The sequence below is a fragment of the Aquila chrysaetos genome, chromosome 20, assembly GCF_900496995.4.
Source record: "Aquila chrysaetos chrysaetos chromosome 20, bAquChr1.4, whole genome shotgun sequence".
Lineage (NCBI taxonomy): Eukaryota > Metazoa > Chordata > Aves > Accipitriformes > Accipitridae > Aquila > Aquila chrysaetos.
The window spans coordinates 565477-588171 of record NC_044023.1 but is presented as its reverse complement, the minus strand read 5'-3'; the positions used below and the strand labels follow the sequence as shown (position 1 = coordinate 588171).

The window sequence follows — 22695 nt, the reverse complement described above, 5'->3', positions numbered from 1 at the left end:
TACAGAACACACAAAAGAAGTGTTTTACCATTGTGATACAGAAGGAAGAAGATTATACCATTTCCTCCTGATTGTTTTTTATAGCGGTATAAAGGGAACAGTCACAAAACCATTTTAATCTCTACTACCAACTTACAAGTGAAAAAGCCACTAATGCAAAACGTGAAAGGCAGATATTAGAAAGACACCCACTATACTAACAGAATGACACCAAGGGGAACAAGAGGATTACCTATTACGCTTTTGGCAAACGAAGCTCTCTTGAGGGTTGCCAGGCCCAAGTCTCCTATTTTCACAGATCCAGTTGGTCCAGTAATAAAAATATTGTCACATTTTAAGTCTCTGTGAATTATTGGTGGAGTTCTTGTGTGCAAGAAAAGAAGACCCTTCAGGATTTGCCGGCACCAACTACGCAGGACTTTTGGTTTCATCACTTTAAATCTCTTCAGATACCTAGAGCACAAATATAGACAGAAGTGGGTATAAAGAAAATGAAGTGTTATTAAAGATTCTAGGGGCTTGAACAGCTGAAACTCCATTCTGGATAAAAGCCCCTTCTTAGATGCCATAATAGCAGCTCAGAAATATCACAAAATTGAAAGAAATAGATCTTTTCAAAGGAGGAATTACAGCATTCACTTTTAGGGAGGAAGATAATAACCATTTTTGGTGCAAATACAACCAAACATTTACAAGTACAGCAATTCACTTCACGCAGAGAACCACTTTAGAATATGTTTCATATCTTCAAATCAGAAGAATACTGAAGTTTAATTTTAACCACAGGACTTTGACCTCTGTACCATGCACCTGCATTTTTTCCATTTACCTAAAATACTGATTGGGAAGGTACATTTTGGAAAAATGTAGAACCTGCTAATGCACTGGCTGAGTAGCACACTGGATCTATGCAGTGATGAGTACTGCTCCCATTAGGGCTGCAAATCTGTTCCAGAATTCATGCCAACTGTTTTATATCAACCTTAACAAGATTGTCAGTACCAAAAGCTATTAATTAATACTGTTTAGTAGATAACCTAGAGCACCTTCTGCTTCAAGAAGAGAGACTACCATTCGAGTGCTATTCTATCTGAATTTTCTAACAAAACATGCAAATACAAGCACAAAAGCAATCACGAAAACACACCCTGACAAATTGAAACGTCACAGGCAGAAGATGAAACACCCAGAGAACAGCTTCTCGTTGCATAACTGAAACAGGAGAGCAGGGAAAGAGAGATGGAGGCCAAAATTCTTCCTGTCAGATCAATGCAGTTCAAATGCAGGGACAAGTGACAGACACCAGAGAACAGCTCCATTTTTTTCTTTTATCTGGAGATGCCTTTTTTCAGAATATGAAAGTAGGATTTTTCTAAAAATTTCCATCACTATTCTTAGCCTCCTCACCAGGAGCACAGTACTTACGTCTTTAGTGTTCCAGAGGTCATCAACTCAGTAACCAGCACGATGCATCTTTTGCCTTTTACACAGGATTCCCAGAAGTCATAAAATCTCACAATGTTTGGATGCTGTAGACCTTTCAACATTTCTGCTTCCTCTTTAAACCTCTGCCTCTCTACTTTTGTGAGTTTTCTGTCCTACAATCCAAAATAAGACATTATTAGTAGTGAACGGATAAAAATAAAATAAAGGCACCGCATTGCTAGGGTATTCAGAATTTTAGATTTGTTTTACGCTTGTATCAAGAGCAATTATAAAATACTTTATGTAAGAGATGAGCAGTGTTTATGAACTAGGGCACTTGCCTTAAACCCAGTGTCAAGAAGACAAAGACTCGCCTCCGAACAAAGAGATGTCTGTGCTATGCTATGCTACATGACAGCATTAATATTTCAGACAACGGAAAAACACCCGTGGCTTGATGGATCAACACACAGCTATTTACTTCTTGTTTTGGTTTTGTGAGGCTCGTTATCCAAGAGATTAACACACGCAGGATTTCACTTCCAGGTACGGATGTCCTCACAGCCAACTGCTGCTGTCTTTTGCAGCTGTGACTGCTCACCACCTTCCAGGACCGCTCCTGGGAACCACGGCAGTGACCACCAGGTGAGGTCCTCCAGTAACCACGCTGGGCTCTACAGCCCAGCCCAGCCCTCTGGGGACCAATTAAAACAATACCCCCCTCCAAAAAACCAAACACATCTGTTTTGCTATTTGTTTGCCGTTCTGCCTAGTTTTACAGACTTTTCTTTAAAGCCGACAAAGGAAGGACTTAAAGCTGTCCTTCAGCCTTTTCTGCAGGCTGCACACTGGCTGCATGGAAATACTTATTCTTTTAGACTAGAAATGTGAGGAATGTCGTGTTCTACGGGTCTGGTTTTCCAGGCGCCTTTACCATAAACTCCAGGCTGTGAAGTGGCCCTGCAAGGAGCACGCAGAGCCCGGCTCCTCCTCCGCACGGAGCAGCAGAAGCCTACTGGGCCGCCTGGACCTCGTTAGCAACGTGGAGACCCTTACAACAAGCAGCTCAGATCCACGCTCTAGCCTCTTTACACGATGTAAAAGAGCAAAATGGGAGTTTTGCTGTCACCATCTGGTTCATCTCCCCTGGATGGCTGGTCGGGCTGGGAGCACTTCCCTCCACTGCCCTAGAAACGAAGCTTTTTCATTCTTTAAAAGGCACAATTGTGTAACTGTTCTTACTTACAGAAGCAAAGGCTCACAAATCACAAAGATTAATTAGTTCATATTTTAACCTCAGACATTTTCCTTTTCTCAGTGCACTTAGGGATGTTTATAAGAGCATATATGTAGTGAATTAAATTGGCACCCAGCTGATTTGTAACCAAGACGCAGCGGGATCAGGCCACTGCCATTTTGATAGCCTGCCCTCATCTGCAATCGCAAAGAACTCAATACTGCAACGAGAATTTCCGTGGCTACGAACAAGTCAGCTTTTCGCAGAGACTTCACAAGACGAGTAACCGGGTTGAAATGATGATGCTTTGCCTCTTCTTGGAAGACAGAAAACCTGCTTCCCCAGCGGTGTGCGTGCGTGGGGGGAGCGTTTCCATTTTACCCATGGCCGCTGAGAAGGTTCTCAGTTTTCTTTACGTTTTATGGAGCAGCATTAGAGCTAACGTTGCCCTGAGCAACAGCAGCCATCTGGGCTGGCACAGCGGGGTGCCCCGTGGGGACCGATGCCCGGATCCCCCCGCACCCAGCGGCACTGCCGGGGACAGGCGGGCAAGCAGCGTGCTGAACGCTGACAGCCGAGAGCAAGGCGGTTTTTCTGTGTTAAAAAAAAAAAGAAAAGAAAAGAAAAGAAAGAAAAGGGGGAAAAAAAAGAAAAAAAAAAAAGGCAGGCTGCCTAATGAGCCAGGGCAGAAGAGCCTGAGAATTGCTTTCAAATCCATCACTTCTTCCCCTACTGCTGAGTTTCCTCTTAATTTAAACCCTGTAGAATAAATCAGACACACTGCTATTAAGGAGGAAAAGGAGCAAGTCCTTGTGTGAGACAGGAAGAGCAGAGTGTGGGCTAGCAGAGAAAGGAAAAGGCCGCCACACAGATCCAGCAGTTTTTTAAAAACCTTCTAATTAAAAAAAAAAAAAAAAAAAAAAAAGTAATACCATACCCCTTGATTCATTTCCAGATTTCTGAGCACAGGGAGAAATTTTCCACTGCTACTTTAAGGGTAACTTTTAAAAATATCCTTCAAACACTGCAGACAATCATATTCTGTATATTCTACATATTATGAGCGCCAGATCATTTGGGCTGCTGTCTGAATTCAAAGTGCTAAGACAGCAAGCTGGGCAACTGCAACGAAGTGATTCTGGAAGACAAATATGTATTTTATCTATAACTACAGTAGAAAGAATCTGGATTTTTTTTATCAGAGTGATAGCTGAGCATCTTTCTCAGGAGAAAGCCTGGGTCCAGTACTAACACTTGAGAGGAGAGGTGAGGGCAGGGAAGACATACAGGCAGGGCTTGGGGCAGGGCAGCCGCCCTCGCATGCCACGTTCCCCACCACGGGAAGGGTCTCCAGCGCTGTAAGGGCTCAAACAACCTTTCCTAAATTCCTCCAGGCTGAACCTGACCCATGAGTCGTTGGCTAAAGCATAAGCTGTTTCTGAAAGGGCTTAACAGTTGAACTGTTTCCTAGTCTGAAGCAGAAAAGCACCCATTTAACTGCATGACTCACTCGGGGTTTAATCCAAACCCAAGAAACCTTCACTGGGATCACAGACACTTATTTCCCATCATATAATCCACACAAGGCGAAATGTCCCTATGCTGAAGGTAAGGGTGTAAGCCTGAAACAACCTTAGGACATCAAATTTTAAGATGGGAAACAGGATTCTTTGGAAAGGTCATGCCAAAGGAAGCTAATTCACTTAGCTGGATTTAAGGCATCACTTTGCATAACCCAAATTTATCAAAATTCGGGGGAATGAAGCAAGTTTCCAGATTCACCCAAGGAGTCATCAACTATCATGCTATCTGCAGCAGCAGATGTTTACAACATCGTACAGCTGAACAAGGAGGCTCACGGACACCAACTTACACGTGATGGCCCTGCTCCTCCACAGCTTCAACAAGTGCAACAGCAGCACCACGCCGAGTTGACAAACAAGCTCGCTGCTCAGTCTGCTCCACTGCATTTATGGCATTACTGCTATTCTGAGCTTCCTCAAGAGACGAGACTTGAAACTTGGAAAACGTTCCTCTCAATGTGATCCGGGAGATATCCATATTAGTTTGCAGATATCTACACGCTCCCTCTCGTTTTAAGGCATTCACACTTCTTGGCTCTTTCCCTCCTTGTTGGGACACAAAGTCTTGGCTCAGGAGGCGACATTGTAATTTCATCTCAAATAACTGAAAGTTTCTCAAGCCTACCACTTAGCCCCAAGGTTTCTAAAATAAACTTCAACTTTCAGAAGTCCACAGCAATCGCACTGAGCTGGTTTAACTTTTCCAGACAAACTGAAGTTAAACAGAACCAAGCAAGAAGCGAGATAGCTGCTTGGTTTGTGTTGTTTCTGCATCTTAATAAACTGTGAAGAATAGTCAGCTTAAAAGGCTTCAGTACAGACTTTGTCAGCCACACAGCTGGAATCAGAGCACCAAAGGGAGTGGACACAGTAACAACGAGCTTTCTCACCCTCAGAGCTTTAGATGTATCAGCTTTGCAAATACCTACACAATGCATACACATCAATCACCTCTTATTTTATTGCAATGCCATAGCTAGAATCATGCCCAGCAGCAAAAAAGCACTAAGTCATACAAAACACAAGAGCAGATAGGAGACTGCATCCACTGCCACGCAGCCTACAAAGCAGACTGGTTTCAAAAGGCATTCCCCAGTGCAGCCACATGGATCTGTGGTTAGCTGCCTTAACCCTGTGTTGAGAATCTGACATTTTATTATTGCAGCTACTCTGGGCTCTGGTGGTTAAGTGCTTACGGAGTGCTTCTGCTGGAATAAACCACAACAGCAAGCATTCACGGTGCATCTCGGGCACAGCATCACCAGTCACACATACAGCCTGGCTGGCTGATTGCTCCATGATTTCACCTTTCATATAGATAAACAAGCCCTAATTGAGTTGCAGTTATACAGTGTATCCTTCACTATGAAGGGCAAGCCAACAGACAGATATTAAACAAGTGATTAAGAAGAGGTTATAAATTGTAAGCTACCTTTTCTTCATTAATTTTCCTAGCTTTCCTGTTGCAAATCAGATTATAACTGCATGGTCAGTTTTAAGCATCAAACCATTGAAAGCTATTTGCTTCTTTTTGGAAGGAGGAAATAATTCCCGATTAGTACTTTATAGCCTCACTCTTGGTAAATTACACACCCATTCAGAGAGACTGGAGCAAAACAATGTTTGTGGCAGGAAGCTACATTAAAGTAAATTTCCTATCCGTAAATCATATTTCTGCTAATCTAACACAGGTATGTTCTCTGCTTCTCCCTACTCGTTCCAGGCAGGGTGAACAAATACCTCTCTTTGTTAATATAAAATTTATCCCTTCATTAAGTTCCTTAGTGGGGAACAACAGCAAAGACTGGAATTAGTAAGTAAATGTGTTAACAAAATGAAAGGGAGAGCTTACGAATTAAATTTCTGGAATGACACCCAAATTAACAGCAGGAACATGTTCTGTTAGTCATCCCCAAGCATCATTTCCTCCAGGTTGTAACATATGGGCTCTGACTAAGACTTTGAAAGTTATACAAGCAAGACACTGGCTTTCACCCGAATCTTTAGAAGATTTCTAAGAAAGATTAACAACTGAGGTCAAGTTTCTTGCCTACTTACTTGTGAGGGCCTAACAGATTTGGGAATAAACTATACCCTCACCCCACGAGGAAAGGGGATCAAATGAAAGAAGTAAAAATAAGACCACACAAAAAATTACTTTTTACGTAGCAATGCCTGTAACCATGCAAGAGCAGGGTTTGAAGCACAGCTGTTACCAAACTAGAAAGTTGTGCTGCTTTGCAGTTTTGCTGTGTTTAAGTTCCTCCTTTTAAAGTCTTGAATTTTCAGTAATGTTAAAAGAATTAAACTATTTTAAACACTTTATAAGTGGCAATGACTTAAGAATAAACTCACACTTGCTAGTGAGCGAGCCTGGGCCACAGTACTGCTGGCTTCAGCCAAAGTTCTCCCATCTCAGTCTGAAAAGACCCTTCGCTATTTTGAGAGCTCCCTCCCCAGCCCCGACGGGTTCAAGCTGTCTGTTTGGTGTGTCATAGCCTCGCTAAGGACATCTGAGAGTCCCCTCCTCTCCTGCCCACACATTTGTACGAGCACGTCTCCCTCCCTGGCACACAACTCGGATATCTTACCTAGACTTCTTGGCCTAAGGACTTCTACTTCTGTGTGCTTAAACTCACATAGCTGTATTTACTGATGGTTATTTAATTTTGCCTAACAGGACAAAGTCCTCCTTTCGGAACAGAATAAGGTCTGTCTGGTGAAGCAAGTAAGAGCAGCAGGTCAGCAAATGAGGGAAGGGCTCACCGCTGTCGTGCACAAGGTGTAACATCTCTTACCCATATTAGTGGTGAAGAAAAGGAAACTGAAGAGAAACTTCTGACACAGAACAGAATCAAATATCTAAATCAGCAGAATGAACATCTGTTCATATCATTACATTTTCACATCTGCATGCCAATATGTACATTTGCTTATGTACTGCAACCACTCTTCATATCAGAGATTGCCTTGACATATGAAATCAGCAGCGGGATCCATTGACAGCTTTCTCCCATGTAGCCTGTCTATTGGTTTATTGTGGATTTAGGAACAGAAGTGCGGTTCTGGTCTGTCCTACAGTCACGAGTTTGATAGCAAGACATCCAGCTTGGTGGGAATAGACAGCAGCCTTCCCAGACATCCTGCAGTGTAAGCCAAGAGCTTGCTTTGCTCCGACAGTGAACTTAGGATGCGTTAGCTGGTACCTGCATATGACTATTAATTCATTAAATTCTGTACTGTCAGCACTGCCTCTTCAGGGAAACGTCACAATTTTGCAAAAGTTTTCAAATTTTAAAAATTTGAAGGCCTTTAGAAATAAATATGAACAATAACACATTTTAGAAGAAAAAAATAAAAACAATTTTCATATTTAAAATGAAAACTTTACTCATTTAGTGCAATCACCTTTTGCATTCCACATTAAAACTTGTCTAATCCACTATCAGAGGAATCTAGGATTTCTCCCAAAGACATAACTGGGAGCAAAAGCAGGCTCAGACACGCAGGAGTTGGGACTGTGAAGAGCTCCAGATATTACTCAAGTAGCTGCTCTCATGTACCAGCTCTATGCCTTTATTATTATTATGCCTATGCTGTAAATTTTTAATAGCAGTCAGGACCTTTTATTCCCACACCCTGTACATTCAATTATAAGCACATATCATTTAAAGCGATCCTAAAGGAGAAATCCCCTTTCTGTGAACAGCAGATGCCATTAAACAACTTGCAAATCAGGAAGAAAATTTTACAGCTTCACTACTTATCAGCATTCAGCCAACATTCTTCTTCACTAAGTCACCCTCGGTGAAGTTACAGCCTGCTATTTGCTAGCTGTATTAGTGAAGCACAGTGAGGTTTCCCAGTGGTAACTCATTTTCCAAATGCATAAAAAGCAGCCTTTGCCCCCAAGGACACTCACAATTCAACAAGCAGGAGCTACAGAACAGGCTGAGAGAGATTCACTTATTTGCCTGAGTCGTTGCTAGAAATCCACAGAAAATTAAGAGCTGAATTTGGATCTTTACAGCTAGATCTGGCACTATAGAAAAGGCTGAGCTTGCTTTTTTTGCTGGACGCAAGTACAGCTTGCTACTTTTTAAATTGCTTAAGGGACGTGTCAAAGTCTTATGACAGAGGAATGACGAGATCCATGTCTTCTACTGAACATCAGAACTTAAATAAACTCATCCTGCAAGGTGCAGGAGGAAGGGGAATCAACATCTCAAATCTCAACGGGAGAGCTGTGAAAACGCCCAAGAAACCCAACACCATGGGCAGAGACCGTGTTTTACAGATGAAAACCTCCCAACACAACTGCACTACGATAACCTATGATTAAACAAAAAAGTTCATGTCACAAGCAATTGAATTAATTGCAGGTAGCACCCCATTAACTCTCTTAATTACCAGCGCTTCACAGGTTCCACATAAGCTTGTAATTTTAGATGAAATACCAGAAACAGTTCAGGCTTGCCTCACAAAATGACTTTTTCAAAAGAAACTGTGAAATCAATGTGTGAAAAAAGCTGGACAAAACCCGTGACACCAGACCACCTCTGCTCACACAGAAAGAAAAAAAAAACAAACCACCAAAAAAACATTTTAGACATGTCGTGAGAATTTGGTATTTTGGTATTGTCTGGAATTCACTTCTAAATCTAGCATTCATTAAAGTCTATGCAACAGTTTGTGCTGTTTTTAAAAAGCATTTTGCTTCACCTACTTCATGTCATCCATAAACACGGTATTTGGGCACGTAAAATGTCATAACATCTCAAACAGATGACGCCAAACGCCGATGTGCCCGTGATCCCGGTCCCGTGACCCACCCACAGCTGGCTCCTACTTCTGTCTTCCTATCTAAGGGGTCTGGAAGAGCACAAGCTGCAGGCTGGAAGACTCAGAAAGAAGATGCAAATACCTCCAAGTACAATGGCTGATGCCTTTGCAATTTTAACCACCGTGGTTACGAATCGTCCTTGTTTCGGCACTGGACTCGGCTATTCACCACGTGGCCGGACAGAGGAGGAGGTGGCTCCAGCCATCCCTTGGAGCCTCAGTCCTTCTGGCCTGGGCCACAGCAGGAACGGAACGAGACATTTCAGCGCTGCTGCCTAAAAATCATCTTCAGAGGGCTGAGAATGTGCGGAGGGAAGAGAGGAGATGCCGCTGCCCTCAGAGGGCTGGTGCTTCCCAGCGTAACACGGGTATAACACGACAGATAAAACCTGTCTCCAGACCAGCACAGCAGCAGGGCGCTTGCACGCAGAGAGAAGCCATCCGATTTTTTTCGTCTTTCAGCTTCTCTCCTTACTCTAAGGCAATTTTCAAATTGATTTATTTTATGGGTATGAAATCCCCTTCAGCTTCTCCTCGCTGTGTGCTTGCCAAGTAGAAGTCTTGTCTTTCCTAAAAAAGAGGGGCTGCCATTCCTCGCCCGTCGGGGAGACCCAGCCACAGGAGCACTACCGCTTTCTCAGCCTTCCCAGGTGAACAGAAAACATTGCTATTTAACCCACGTTACCGTTCAGCGTGTAAATGTTAACGCTCATTTGGCCAATAAGTGTTGCCAGCCAAAATTAACCCAGCACGAAGAATTAGCAGAACAAGGCAAGTTTTACTTAGCTTTGCCCTGGCAAATTTAATCTGAGTGTGTCTCACATAGCATTCAATCCTGCCTTTCGAACAGGCAAACTTCATTTTCATCCCATTAGTGCTACCATTTCCCATCCTGCTATAAGCTAGCAATTCCGTACTTCAGTTTGTAAAACATACTTAAAGTGAAATATTCTTACCAGTAAATTAATTATAATCCACCAATAACCCTAAGTAGAGAATAGGATGCTCAGTTACAGTCACAGACATTCAGAAGTAATAAAACAGTTTCACTGTAACCCAAGTGCAGCCACATAACATGTACCTGCCAGCATCGTAGGTGTTCTGAATGGTAAAATCTGTCAAAATGGTATATCTGCTAAGGCCCAACAGAAACATTTGCATGGCTTTACAGTTTCAGCAAAATACTTTGTAAATTATCAAAATTTTCTTTGCAGAAGTAGCAAAGCTGAGCACTAGCTAAACCAGATTCATTTCTATCTGCTGACACCTTATAAATAGAAGAACATAAACGTGACATATATATAATGACTTTTAAATGTTTTTACTTTGTATTAGTATTCATCATTCATGAAATATGCTAATTTAGAAAAGTCACTTAAAACCAACCATTCCCTTTGGAACTTTTATTTAACAAGAAATGCAGCAACGGGAAATATATTATCACATTTGTAATGGAGATCCTTCAAGTCAGAACATATATTTTCTGCCTCCAAAATTATGCCCTTGAACCACATTGGATTCGCTAATCAACCACAGGTTCGGCAGCCTTACCAATCCTAGAAGATACCCACTGAACAGGCCTTCAGAATTAGTCTTTAATTACAGCCTAAGTAAGTACATTTATTTTAGGAAACTACCTCAAAAATTTTGTAATTAGTAAAAAAAACCAACCACCCCAAAACCACAAAACACCCCAAGACTCCCCACCAAACCAGAGAGCTGGACTAACAACTATTTAACAGCCCTGCCTGTAGCAGGCTGTAGAAAGATATTTTCAGAGTTCTTCAAATCATGGTTCTTACACAGCGATGAATATACCTTTAATTTGATCACTCTTCTCACAAAAACCACCTCGAGTCACATAAAAGCAGGAGTTAAAAGCCATTTCTCACTTGTTCCTGTCCATCCAATGCAGCATAATACTTGAAGACCTTAAAACCCATCAGCAAAGCAGAGCTGAGCCCAGGGGAGAACATCAGGAGGTCCCCTCGGTCTCACCGGCGGGGGCTGCAGCAGCCGCCCTGAGCTCTCCATGCAAGAGAACAACTTGCACCTTCTGTCTCCTTCATCACCCCAGTGACTGCAGCCTTTATTTATCTGGACATATTTTATTTTCTTCCTGGAGAAGAGCTGTCTTGGTGCACAAGCCAGGTGAGCAAGGAGAACTTGCCTACGCAGCCTTTGATATAAGTTCAGCATCTCATAAATTTTCCCATCTTTGTTTTCACAAAACAAGTAAGACTGAACAAGTGCATGTGTGTCTATGTACATATATGCTGAAATTAATTATATTGAGGGAAAGGAATATAAAATAGCTAGACAGCAGAAAAGTGATGGGTCTTTGCATAGACCTTAATTTAAACTGTAATAGTGGCTTAATGGACCCTGGAGAGAAACTTTTTCAGTTCTTCCTCACATTGTGGCCTGCTGAGCCACCTACACATAATCATTAACTCTTCTGTGTCCATGGTTCACATTTCTAGGACACAAAAAACCAATATGGAGTTCCTCGGTACACTCTGGAGATCGATGGATAAGATAGATGCACCACAACCAGCAGTATCGTGAACTCTTCCTCCGCCCAACTCGCTTCTGTTTTCTGCTAGGGACCTGTTGGGGGAGTTCATTGGAAGAGGATACAGGAAAATAGTCCTTTAACATGACTTGCTCTTTCTGTTTTGAAAAAAAAAACAAAACCCTTGCAGAAGGCCATATTATTGCAAACATCCAACTTAAACTCCTGCACGCGGGAAGTCAAGAGTCTCAGAGGCCTCAGAGCTGCCCCAGGAACACTCTGCTCTCGTTCCAGCCCTGCTCCACAGCACGCAGCACCCAAGAGAGGAGCAACTGCTTGCTGCTGCTGGAAATAAGATTCAACAGAAAAGATACGTGGGCAGGATATAGTGCAAAGATGAAGGAGCAAGCCATTAGGCCATCTTTTCTGCTGTAACAACTCAGACACTGGAAAGAAGCGTTCCCTGTAGCATGCTTGCAAAACTCCTGCAAAGTAGGGACAGGGACTTTTCACTGCCACAAAGACACTGCAGATTGGGGTATCCCAGCTCCTGAACACTTACATAGTAGTTTATCTGGCGTTTGGAAATGTCTTACTTGGGAACCTTTTTAAACGCTGAAAAGAGCTGTCACTTTTTGTGCATTCCTAACACCACCTGACAACCTGTTAGAAAACACTCAAAGGTGAACGCTGCACTCCTGGCCAGGAAACATTAATCAAAGTCTCCCATAACTGTTAAGAATTGAGCTGAAAGCATCACATTTGTAACAAAAGCTTTCCTTTTTCTTTCTTTTCCCTCCTGCAAAGCTTGACATTCTATAGCCTGCCCAAAAGAATAACACTAGCTTGTCAGCTAAAACATACTAACAGCTAAAAACTTAACTTCCCATCCCTTGAACAGGAAAGCACGAAAGGGTAACATCAGCGCATGAAAGAGTAACATCAACATTGGTTTATGAGAAACAGAACTTGGCCACTTTCCAATGAGAGTGTATGTTTGGGTTGATAAAGACAATAGCATTGACATAATCAACTCAGATTTCTGCAATGCATTTGCTTCACATTAAGAAAGAATAAGAATGAAACAGAAAATATCCATGTAAATAAATCGATTAAAAATTGGGTAAGCGATCAGTCACAAAACAGAAGTTACACACATAAAAATACACGTCCTTGACGATTTTCAAGAGGCTCTGCAGGGCTTAGGTTTTGTTCTGACAAAGTGACTTGTACACTTGGCTGGCAGGAGGTCGCGTAACTCGGACCGGCGACGGAACAGCCGGTGCTGGGGCCGGAGAGCCAGCCGAGCCGAGCCGAGCCGAGCCGGGCCAAGCCGGGCCCTACAGGGGACCGAGGGCGGCCAGCGTGGCCAGGCACGGCCGGCCGGGCAGCAGCAACGCGGGGCTGGAGGGGGAAGCAAGGAGAGTCTGCTCTATTCTCCTGCTGCAAAAAGCATCTCCTGGCACGGAGCACGCTTTTCAGCGTGCCCCTTAGCACGGACCCCGTTTTAAGGATGGGCCGTGAGACTCACTGAAGACTCACATGGCATACTGGCCATGGCTAAGGGGTTCAGTCTGCACGATTTATCCGAGAGAGGGTATGGGGCTGTCAGAGATTCATCCAAGAAACACTTATGAACCGAGGTACCTAGGAGACTCGATTGGATGATCAGAGTGGCACTTTCTGACTTGAAGTCTGTAGCATAGTTACGTTACAGTCATAGTTATGTTATAAGATAGATACCCTTGGCTAAGGCCCCAGAATACTAATTCAAATGCTAGTTATCAAACACAAACAAGATAGTTCAAATCTTGGCTAGATAGGACCTATGAAAACATGAAGTCAGCAGCACCAAATCTAAACAAATGTGAGCAGTGCTTAGCGATAGGAGTTCCTGCAGCCGATCATGACAAGAGTTTGAAAACTGGATAAGGAAAAAAAAAAACCCAACCAAAACAAAAACCATAGCTTGCACTGGCAGATTCACAACTGGTGGGCATAGATACATTTCTTACGAGTCAGTGTGTTCAGACCCCTTGATCACAGCTGTTTAATACACTAAAATATGTGATTTCATAATGTGATGCAAGGAATGTTCTATATACTGTATTTAACAGAGAGCATCAGACATTCAGAGACTCTACAGAAAGCAACATTGATCAGAAAACTATGAGGACAAAGCACTGTATGTAATTTTGTGAAAGATTTCAAGAACAGAATCATAGAATGGTTTGGGTTGGAAGGGACCTTTAAAGGTCATCTAGTCCAACCCCCCTGCAATGAGCAGGGTCATCTTCAACTAGATCAGGTTGCCCAGAGCCCCGTCCAACCTGACCTTGAATGTTTCCAGGGCTGGGGCATCTGCCACCTCTCTGGGCAACCTGTTCCAGTGCTTCACCACCCTCGTCGTAAAAAATGTCTTCCTTCCATCTAGTCTGAATCTACCCTCTTTCAGTTTAAAACCATACCCCTTGTCCTATCGCAACAGGCCCTACTAAAAAGTCTTTCCCAATCTTTCTCATAAGCCCCCTTTAAGTATTGAAAACTTAAGACTTTCAAATGGGAAACTTACGTTATGGAAAACAATGGCCTGGTAGTTTGGGCTTCACAGTCATATTTCATCGAGTAGTGCAAGGAGAAGACGCTCTCAACAGAGACATCATTTGCCAAAAAAGGCTTATTGTATGTTTAATCACATATTATTTCCTACATTTGTAGTACCCAATCCTAGCTAGAAAAGCATACAGAAAACTTCCTCTCTCTGTTCTCTCTCACTCCCCCAAAACACTCTGCAAACAGGAAAAAAAAATGCAAAAGCCAGCTTTACTCTACAAACTCCCTTAAGAAGGGGGTATATAAAGATGACGCTATTCTTGGCTATCTTGCACACTCTGTAATGATGTGTGCCTACGCAAAGCAAATAAAAACTCTTTTCAATTTGGCTCATGTTTGACTTCAAGTGCAAGGTACTACAGAACAGAAGAACCCACCCACAGAGAAGTAACCCAACAGAAGTGTTTGCCCTCCTCTATTAATTTCATTAAATAAAAAGACTAAAATCTCTTGAAACAACCAAAGAAAAAACCAATAGTGCATACAAATATCATATTAATTTGAGTGACACCGCCTGGTTTGGTTGCTTGGGTTTGCTTTTTTTTTTAAAGACAAATTGCATTGCCTGCAAAACATAGGATTGAAGATCCATTTAGTTCAACGCACATTAAACAAAATGGTTCTGTATTCAATAGACAAATAATATTACTGCCAAACACTTTCATTAAGGAGTTATAAAGTTTTTTGTTTTTTTTTTCCAAAGATGGATCTCTTTGCTCAGTAAAAGTTAACCGCCTATAAAACACAAAATACAGGATAGTGAAAAACTTGACTAGAAGTTAGGAAAAATGACCTGGGAACTCTGCCTAGTTTTCATATGATTTTAAAACACTTTATAATTATTCTTTAAACTTTCCAAAATTCAGGTATTTCATCTCTCCTTAGAGATTTTCCTATTAATAAAGACCAATCAATATGCCCTTTTAAGACTACAAATGCTGGTCTCTCTGAAGTCCCTGTAGCTTGCATAGCATGAAAGCTTTTTCCTAGTATGAAACAACAGCTTTATTACTAGTGAAGGAGAACCAACAATTCAAGTAAGATATTTTTTAATCTCCAGCAGTAACGGACGCTCACTGTAAAGAATGTAAATCCTGGAACTGTGTTTCCCACAGTCCCCAGGATAAGCGACAGGTGAGTACACAGAAGGGCTTCATCAGTCAACAAGTTATTGTTCGGTCGTGGGGAAAATGGTACTCATACAGGAAAATGAAAGCACAGATGTCTGCAGAGTAGACTGAAAAAAAAAAAAGAATGCAGTGTTTAACCATGTATGACAGGACATTACTAGTAATTGCCCTACCCTGGGACAAACAAATGTTGTAGGATATATCCTTGCAGGAAAATGTTAGAGACCATTACTGAAATTAAAAGCAAAGCAGATACCCTCAAATGATTCTATTCACCTCTTTCTCAATAAGATCATCGTTTCCACACAGCACCACTTCTACAACACTCACTCAGCTTTGCCTTTCCCCACTGCTCAGCCTTAGGCTGGTTGGCACCAGGCAGCCTCACCCTCTGCTAACCCAGCATCACGCCTCATCGTCTCAGACCACGGAGCTCCCACGCTCACGTGGAAGAGCAGGTCATGAACAGTTACGGATGCAGTAAAATGAGGTTTAGGCTGCAGATGACAAATTGTCACCGAGAATAATTTTAAAAGCTTCCTGGGGACATCAAAGAAAGTGGTGACGTGTGTGTTTTGCATAAAGTGCTTTTGCTCGGAATTTCCAAAGGATACAGTCTCTGTGAAATAGCACTAAGAAGAGATTTCAGAGTCTCTACGTGTGCATTCATGGGTCTCAATTTTAATATTTTCTTCCTTTTTAATGAAGTATTAAAAATCCCACTTTATGTTTGAATTAGTTCTTTTATAGTTTATTTCATTACACATTTTCTATAGAGATTTCAGCAAAACCTGAATTAACACAAGGTACAGCAGATGGAGAGGATGAATGAATTTAAGTCTCTGAGTCTAATTCAACTCATCCCTAGAGTGATCAGAAATGTCTTGTCATCAATTCTAGCCCAATTCCTCCCAAACCCTCCCAACATATCCTTTTTGTACAATTGCATAGTAAATTCAGGTAAGATACCATGATAAATAGCACAAATAAGGCATGAAAATACCTGAAAAGCTTACATAAGAGGGCAGGGCTGTCTTTAAAACTCATTGGCACATTAAAATCCAAGGCCACGCACTCATTAGCAATTGACTCTACACAAGTTCAAAACACACGCCGCAGTTTCAGTCCATGCAACTGAAGTCAGAAACAGCAGTTTCTGCTTTAATTTTCAGCTCACACTGATGTGTATGCTAGGGTGACAGGTACAAAAGTAGTTCAGAAAATGCATTTAAAAAAAAAAAAAAACAAACCACTGTGCAACTTGGCAGCTGTTTATCCTAGTGTGCACACAACTTTCTATCAATGGGCTTCACTCTCATGAAAGCTACAAGGGATTTCTGAGCCTTCATACTAGCTTCCAAAGGAAAGCTTTATTATAAATACCATGCAGTGTATTAGTGTTCATTTCTCAGCCACGCCAGGACCACAAAGTGTTTTACAGATGCTAATTTTGCCAGGTCACAATTTTGCAGGATGAGACAGATGCAGGGAGAAATCACAGCCAGTCTGAACTCATTTGGGCTGTCCTTTTCTGCAAGATTTCCATACAGGACTATCCACATACCCGTGGTACAGCCGGCCAGAGCCCACCCTGCAAGCCTAGTCGCCCAGAACACGTTGGATTTACTGTGCATGTACAGCCTGACTAACACACCCCCATTTGAGAGTTAGTCTGAGCGCAGATTGACCACTTGCCTCAGATCCCTGGACATCGTGCAGTCGAGCCCTCCATTTTCTGGGACAGAAATTTATAGACTCAGAAAGGGAAGATACCCAAGGAAACCTGGGGACTTGACAGCTCTACTTGTCTTGCAGGAAAGCGTCCAGGAGCTCTATTTTCTTCCTTCTGGTGGTAACCATACCTCCAAGCTCTCAATCCTATAAATCATTACCCTGTTAGTATGCCAGGCAGCACCAGATTGGACACATGACGCTTATCTGACTTGTTTAACACCATCTGCCTTCGTGTACGAAAGAACGGTTCGAGTCACATAGATGCTGCATTACTTTCCAGAAGAGCACTAGTGGAAGTGATTCATGCCATTATCAAATAATACTGTTCATGTTCTGTTAACAGAAGCACAAGGACCCATTTTTGGTTAAGAAAACACTGTCAAGGTCCATTGGTTTAATTTTATCCTGAAACGGGAGCATATGGAAAATCATCCCATAGGGATTGGTGGTATTCTCCTAAACAGATGTTCTTGCCATAGGAAACATTTAGAAGGAAAGCAGGTGTGATTGATGAGATGGCTCACAAACATAAACTTTTGCCACAACAGGAACACCATTTCCATTCAATTCCTGCACTATATCAAGGCTTTAGAAGAAAGAAAAGCAATTGTATCACTTTGACAGAGACAGGAAGTGAGAAGGGCAAATGCACACTCATTTTGTGTCCTTATAGAAATAATACTGTGTGTTAAAATAATGCCTAGTAAAACCAGCAATAATCTTTCCAATAAAGTGTTATTATTTCACAAAAAAACCCTTCAACGTAAAGATACTACAGTAACCAATTTAGAGCTGATTTACCACTATAACAAATCAGATTAGTTTCTCTTTTGTTATGACTACTGTCTCTCTCAACCAACCTAAAGTTAATAACCAATGATTTCTTCTAGTCTATTTACTTGGTTGCTTCACTAAATATGTGCCCAGCCAGTAACAGGAGACCTAGTCTCAAGAGATGAGGCTTTGTGGAGAACCAAACATTAGCCTCAGTGTTTTAGCCTCAGCCAAAAATTACACATTAATGCTTCATTGCTTTTGAGATTTAAGTGTTGCGTTTTTCCTGTACTACAATCAAAATCCAGCACGTATGTTCTGACGGTATAGACACCAGCTCTAAATTTTCAAATTACACTGAGCAGAATCTAGCAAGACACTTGATACACCATCCTCAGGAAGATCCTGTCCTTACAAACAGCGACCTTGGCAAATGCTCACAGACGCAGCATTTCTAGAAAGTATCAAGAAAAGGCTCCTTCATCCTGCAGGCTTGCCATATGATGTGCAGTTACCCTTTCAAATTAAGTCATAGAAACACTGACTGAAAACCTTTTTCCAACCCTGCCATTTAAAAAAAAAAAGGAAAAGGAATTGAAGACTTGACACAAGTAGGCTACTTAAAACAAAATCAGAAAGACAGCAGTAAAAGTCAACATCTACAGGGAAAACACTACCACCACTTCCACAGCCATAGAAATGAAGCTTGGGAAAGTAAGGATGACAAAAGTAGTTCACAGATGACCTCATCACTTTGGGCTGAAAGGTAAGCCCCAGGGGAACCACGAGACACGAAGAGCCAGGGCCATGCAACGATGCTGCCTGCTCCCCTTGCTGGCTCCTCTGCCCTGAGGCTTCAGTGTTGCAAATGCTGAAGCACCGTGATCATCTCTGCATGCTGAGAAAGTTGGACGCTTTACTTGCACAGAACAATGTTTTGCTTAAAAACAGTTTATACGTTCTGTGCTGGATAAGCAACCATCAGGTTACATCAGTTTACCTCCGCTCTCAAGTTCAAGGCTCCGCTGGCATCACACACTTGGGTTAGTTTTCTGACTCTGAGCCTCCAGCTATTGCCAATAACTCCAATGAAAATCAAATCTATAAACCAAAGTGTAAATGCATAACCTGAGAGGCATCATGGCTCACAAACAGAATGAGAGCCTTTCTTCCTCATTTTTTTAAATAGGAAGCACTATCTGGAAAACACAAAGCTTTATTTTTACAGGTATGTTCAAAGCCCAGTGATTCGTGCAGTTGCAAACCTGACCTAACTTCAGGATACAACTGACCTTTAAAAAAAACCAAAAAACCAACCAACTAAACAGCAATTCAGAAGCAATATGAGCACTTAAAAAAAGAGATTTCCAAGTTAAAGTGATTTTTTTTAATGTTTCTCTCTCTGAAGTTTCTACTTTGCGCTAGTACGTTGCAGGTGCTGGATGAAACCTGAAAATTTTGACAATAAGGCTCCTGACTTTTGGAAAAAAAGACAAGCAATAGCTCAAGCTCTTAGCAGGAACAGTTTCTTCCTGTGGAAGCCTCCTACATAAGAACTTCTGAGATTGACTGCAGGACATGACAGATAATCTTGTTCATAAATTCAGCAACCTTCATCTTAAAACAGTTTGAATTCTTGTTATGCCACTCCTAAAGCAAAGCTGTGCTAAAACCTTATTCCTCCTCTTTGTTTAGTTTACTCAAGGCCAGTTGAGATACACTGCTTCCCAAGCCAACTTCATCCTTTAGCCTTCATGGCTCTCTTCCTTCTAGTGAGTTTTCCCTCCCCCTTTGCCTTTCTACAGAGTTATTACACATCCCCTCTTGGTTTGCCAGGCTAACTGAGCTGAAGTCTAGCCTTAATTCATAAGCAAGGTTCTCCATTCACTTAACCACTCTGGTGGCCCTACATGACATGTTCTTCCTTCTTGAAGACAGTGACCTCAACTGTAAGGGTAGTCTCTGCACACAGACAAGTCACTGCTTCTCTTAGGTGCTTGATTCCTCTGTAAGCAAAATGGGGACGATTTTTGTTGGCTGGGCTATTGAAGTTGCACCATAATCTTTGCACTATCTGAAACCAGTTCAACGCACTCTTAATGAAATAAATGCAAATATACTTTGCCAACAGCTCAATTTAAAGATGACTTATGACTGTTCAGTTTAGGTTGGCTCCTCACCAAACTAAACCAAACTTACATTAACCATGTGCTGATTGAAATAACAGTGCTCACAGGACTCACCATATCAATATAAATGCAAACCTTGTAACCCTGAATACGTGACCAACACCATAGCACAGAATAAGAGAATTCCAGCAAGTGGCTCTGGAAGTCACCGGGAAATATCAGTCTTCTACTCCCTTGCTCCCAGACAGGAGCAATGATTTCTAAATTATTCCTGACAGACCTGTACACCAACTCCAGTGAGTCTCTCTAGGGAATATTTGTCAATGCTTAACTGCTCTTAGTTGGAAAGTTCTCCCTTTTGTCCAGCCTACATCTCCTTAGTTTCATTTTAAGCCCATTAATTATTTGCCTGTACATAGCGGGCACGAAGAATCATTTATTCAACTGCTTCTTTAAGTAGGCTTTTGGGGCTTTTTACAGATGCTATTCTTCAAATACCTTTACCTTCAGTACCTTTATCTCAGTCACCTCCTCCCCAGACTGGACAAACCATCTCTCACTACCAGCCATGTACTCAAGATCTCTGCCTGCTGTTGTAACCGAATGCTGAATTCTGACTGACTAGTCCACACCTTCCTTGAAGTGAGATGCATGAAGTGGTTTGCACCAGATAGCATGCTGTTAGTTATCTAAGGGAATTGTCCAACATTTTGTATATTAAGATGGGGAGATTGGAGAACGTCAGTTGAAGGCAGAGTTCATGATTCACAACCCCCCTCCTGATACCTATCCCCGCTTTTGGGAAGAGCAGAGACTCAGTGGGTGTTTCACAGATTCTTAATTAACATTAAATCTGAAAAATAGACAGCATTTCAAAGGTCAGCAGCCAGTTGAGGTTAATACGACTGTTCAGACTCTGAGCTGTTGATTTAGTTGACCTGTGGGATCTGGAACACAATACTGGTCTAATCCATTTTCTAGAAAACCTTTCAGCTATCTTGGTGCACTCACTCTGCCTTAGAACCACGGGACGAGACAACTCAATTAGAGGAAAAATCCAGAAAAGCCCATAGGCACTGCAGGACTTCGGACGCTAATCTTTAAACAGAAAGAGTTTTTCAGAAAGGTTTGAAGAGCTTCATACATCCCAATTATATGCCCTCCTAAACAGCAGCTCTCTGAAGAGCTTCATACATCCCAATTATATGCCCTCCTAAACAGCAGCTCAGAGGGGATCATGCTGCTCATTCTCATCACCTCCTTTCCTAGTGACTGTGTTCACAACCATACCATCTGGGCAAGCTCACTCGTTTGTACCTTCCCCCCAGCACCGCTGCTTTGTGCATGAGATGCCTGCTTTCATTTCCCACCGCGGCAAGGCAGGTGACGAGTCAGACAGAAAAGATGCTGCTCACGGAAGCAGCTAAGAGCAGCACAGATCCTGTGTCACACCACAAATGCAGAGAAGAGGGCTCAGAGCTGTTCCATCATCCACTGCAAATGTAACGCATAGGCAAGGAGAAAGAGCAATTTGGGCAAAATGTTACCCAGAGGGAAGAAATCCTGCAAGCCCCATCTCACGTTAAAGAATCAAGCCAGCTCCCACTCAGGTGAAGAAGGAAAGACGGGATTCAGACAATGCCAGGAGCGAGGGGATAGGAAGGCGTCCCCCGCTCTGACTGCTTGCTGCCCACAATTCCCAGCCCCTGGGCTTCTCCCTCTCCACAACCACCCATCCCCATTTATCCCAGCCCCTCACTCCTCTCCTCCCCCCATGCCCCGCCGAGTCCCCAAGTCACCCCTCTCGCAAGCATCCATTCGTACAGTTTATCTTCCCTTGGAAAACACTTGGAGCACCTTCTCAATTTTCTGCTGCACTGACATTACATTATTCCCTCTTTACCTCCCGGAAAAAACCAAACCCGAAACCCAGATCGGCGCAACGTGATTTCCAACAGTGGCCAAATTCAAGCTGACACAGCTGGGCGCGTATCAGGTTCAAGGCTACGGTATAGCCCGTAACGATAACTGGCCCATAGGCGAACCAGCAGGGCAGAAAGGCCTCGGTGTGCCTGACGCAGACAGAGGCAGTGCCACTTGCATGGCTCACTCATCTAAAGACCTTAATTAACTCTTTCCTGAACTGCATTTTCCCTCTGCTGTGCCTAAAGAGTGGCAAATAGTACACAAACATCTGAGGATCACAGTCTGGAATAATCAAATTCCCCTTGCCTTGTGTGTTGGTGTTAAATGTTGAGCCTGCCTTTCCCAACCGGTCACAGTTTAGTTGTCCTACAATTTGCTAGCAGACAACAGTACTTGTTGTCCCTTATATCCACGTTATGTAACTGTGCCTCTGCATGTGGACAGATCTCTCCAATATCACCTTTAACCACATTTTCCCATGTACGTTCATGGCAATTTTGAGAGGAAGGAACATTAGGAACTCGCTCTCGTGAATCACCGTCTTGCCTTAATACCACACATGACTGTGCTTTCAAAGTCTGCCCACCAAGAGAAACAGCCTCTGCAGAAACAACCCATGCAGGGGGAAGAAAAGGTCTTAGCGGCAGTCTAACCTGAATCTGTATCTTCAGAGAGGGTCTGTTAGAATTCCCTGTTTCAAAACAGCTCAAATTATTCACCTGTTTGCCTGTGCCAGCAGAACGGCAACGGAGAGCAGTGTCCGCAGGGCTACCAGGAGCCTCATGGC

The 22695-nt window shown here is 42.5% G+C and overlaps 1 protein-coding gene across 17 annotated transcripts in view; it reads right to left on the bottom strand.

The window, feature by feature from the left end:
- The window catches only part of WNK2 (WNK lysine deficient protein kinase 2), a 118081-nt gene that overhangs the window by 75285 nt on the left and 20101 nt on the right, over positions 1–22695 (bottom strand). For all 17 annotated transcript variants that reach the window (XM_030043461.2, XM_030043448.2, XM_030043454.2 and 14 more), the window contains exons 3-4: positions 1426–1598; positions 233–453 (exon numbers count right to left, since the gene is read on the bottom strand). In XM_030043461.2, coding sequence (XP_029899321.1) covers positions 233–453; positions 1426–1598 — 394 coding nt within the window. The remainder of the gene's footprint in view (positions 1–232; positions 454–1425; positions 1599–22695) is intronic.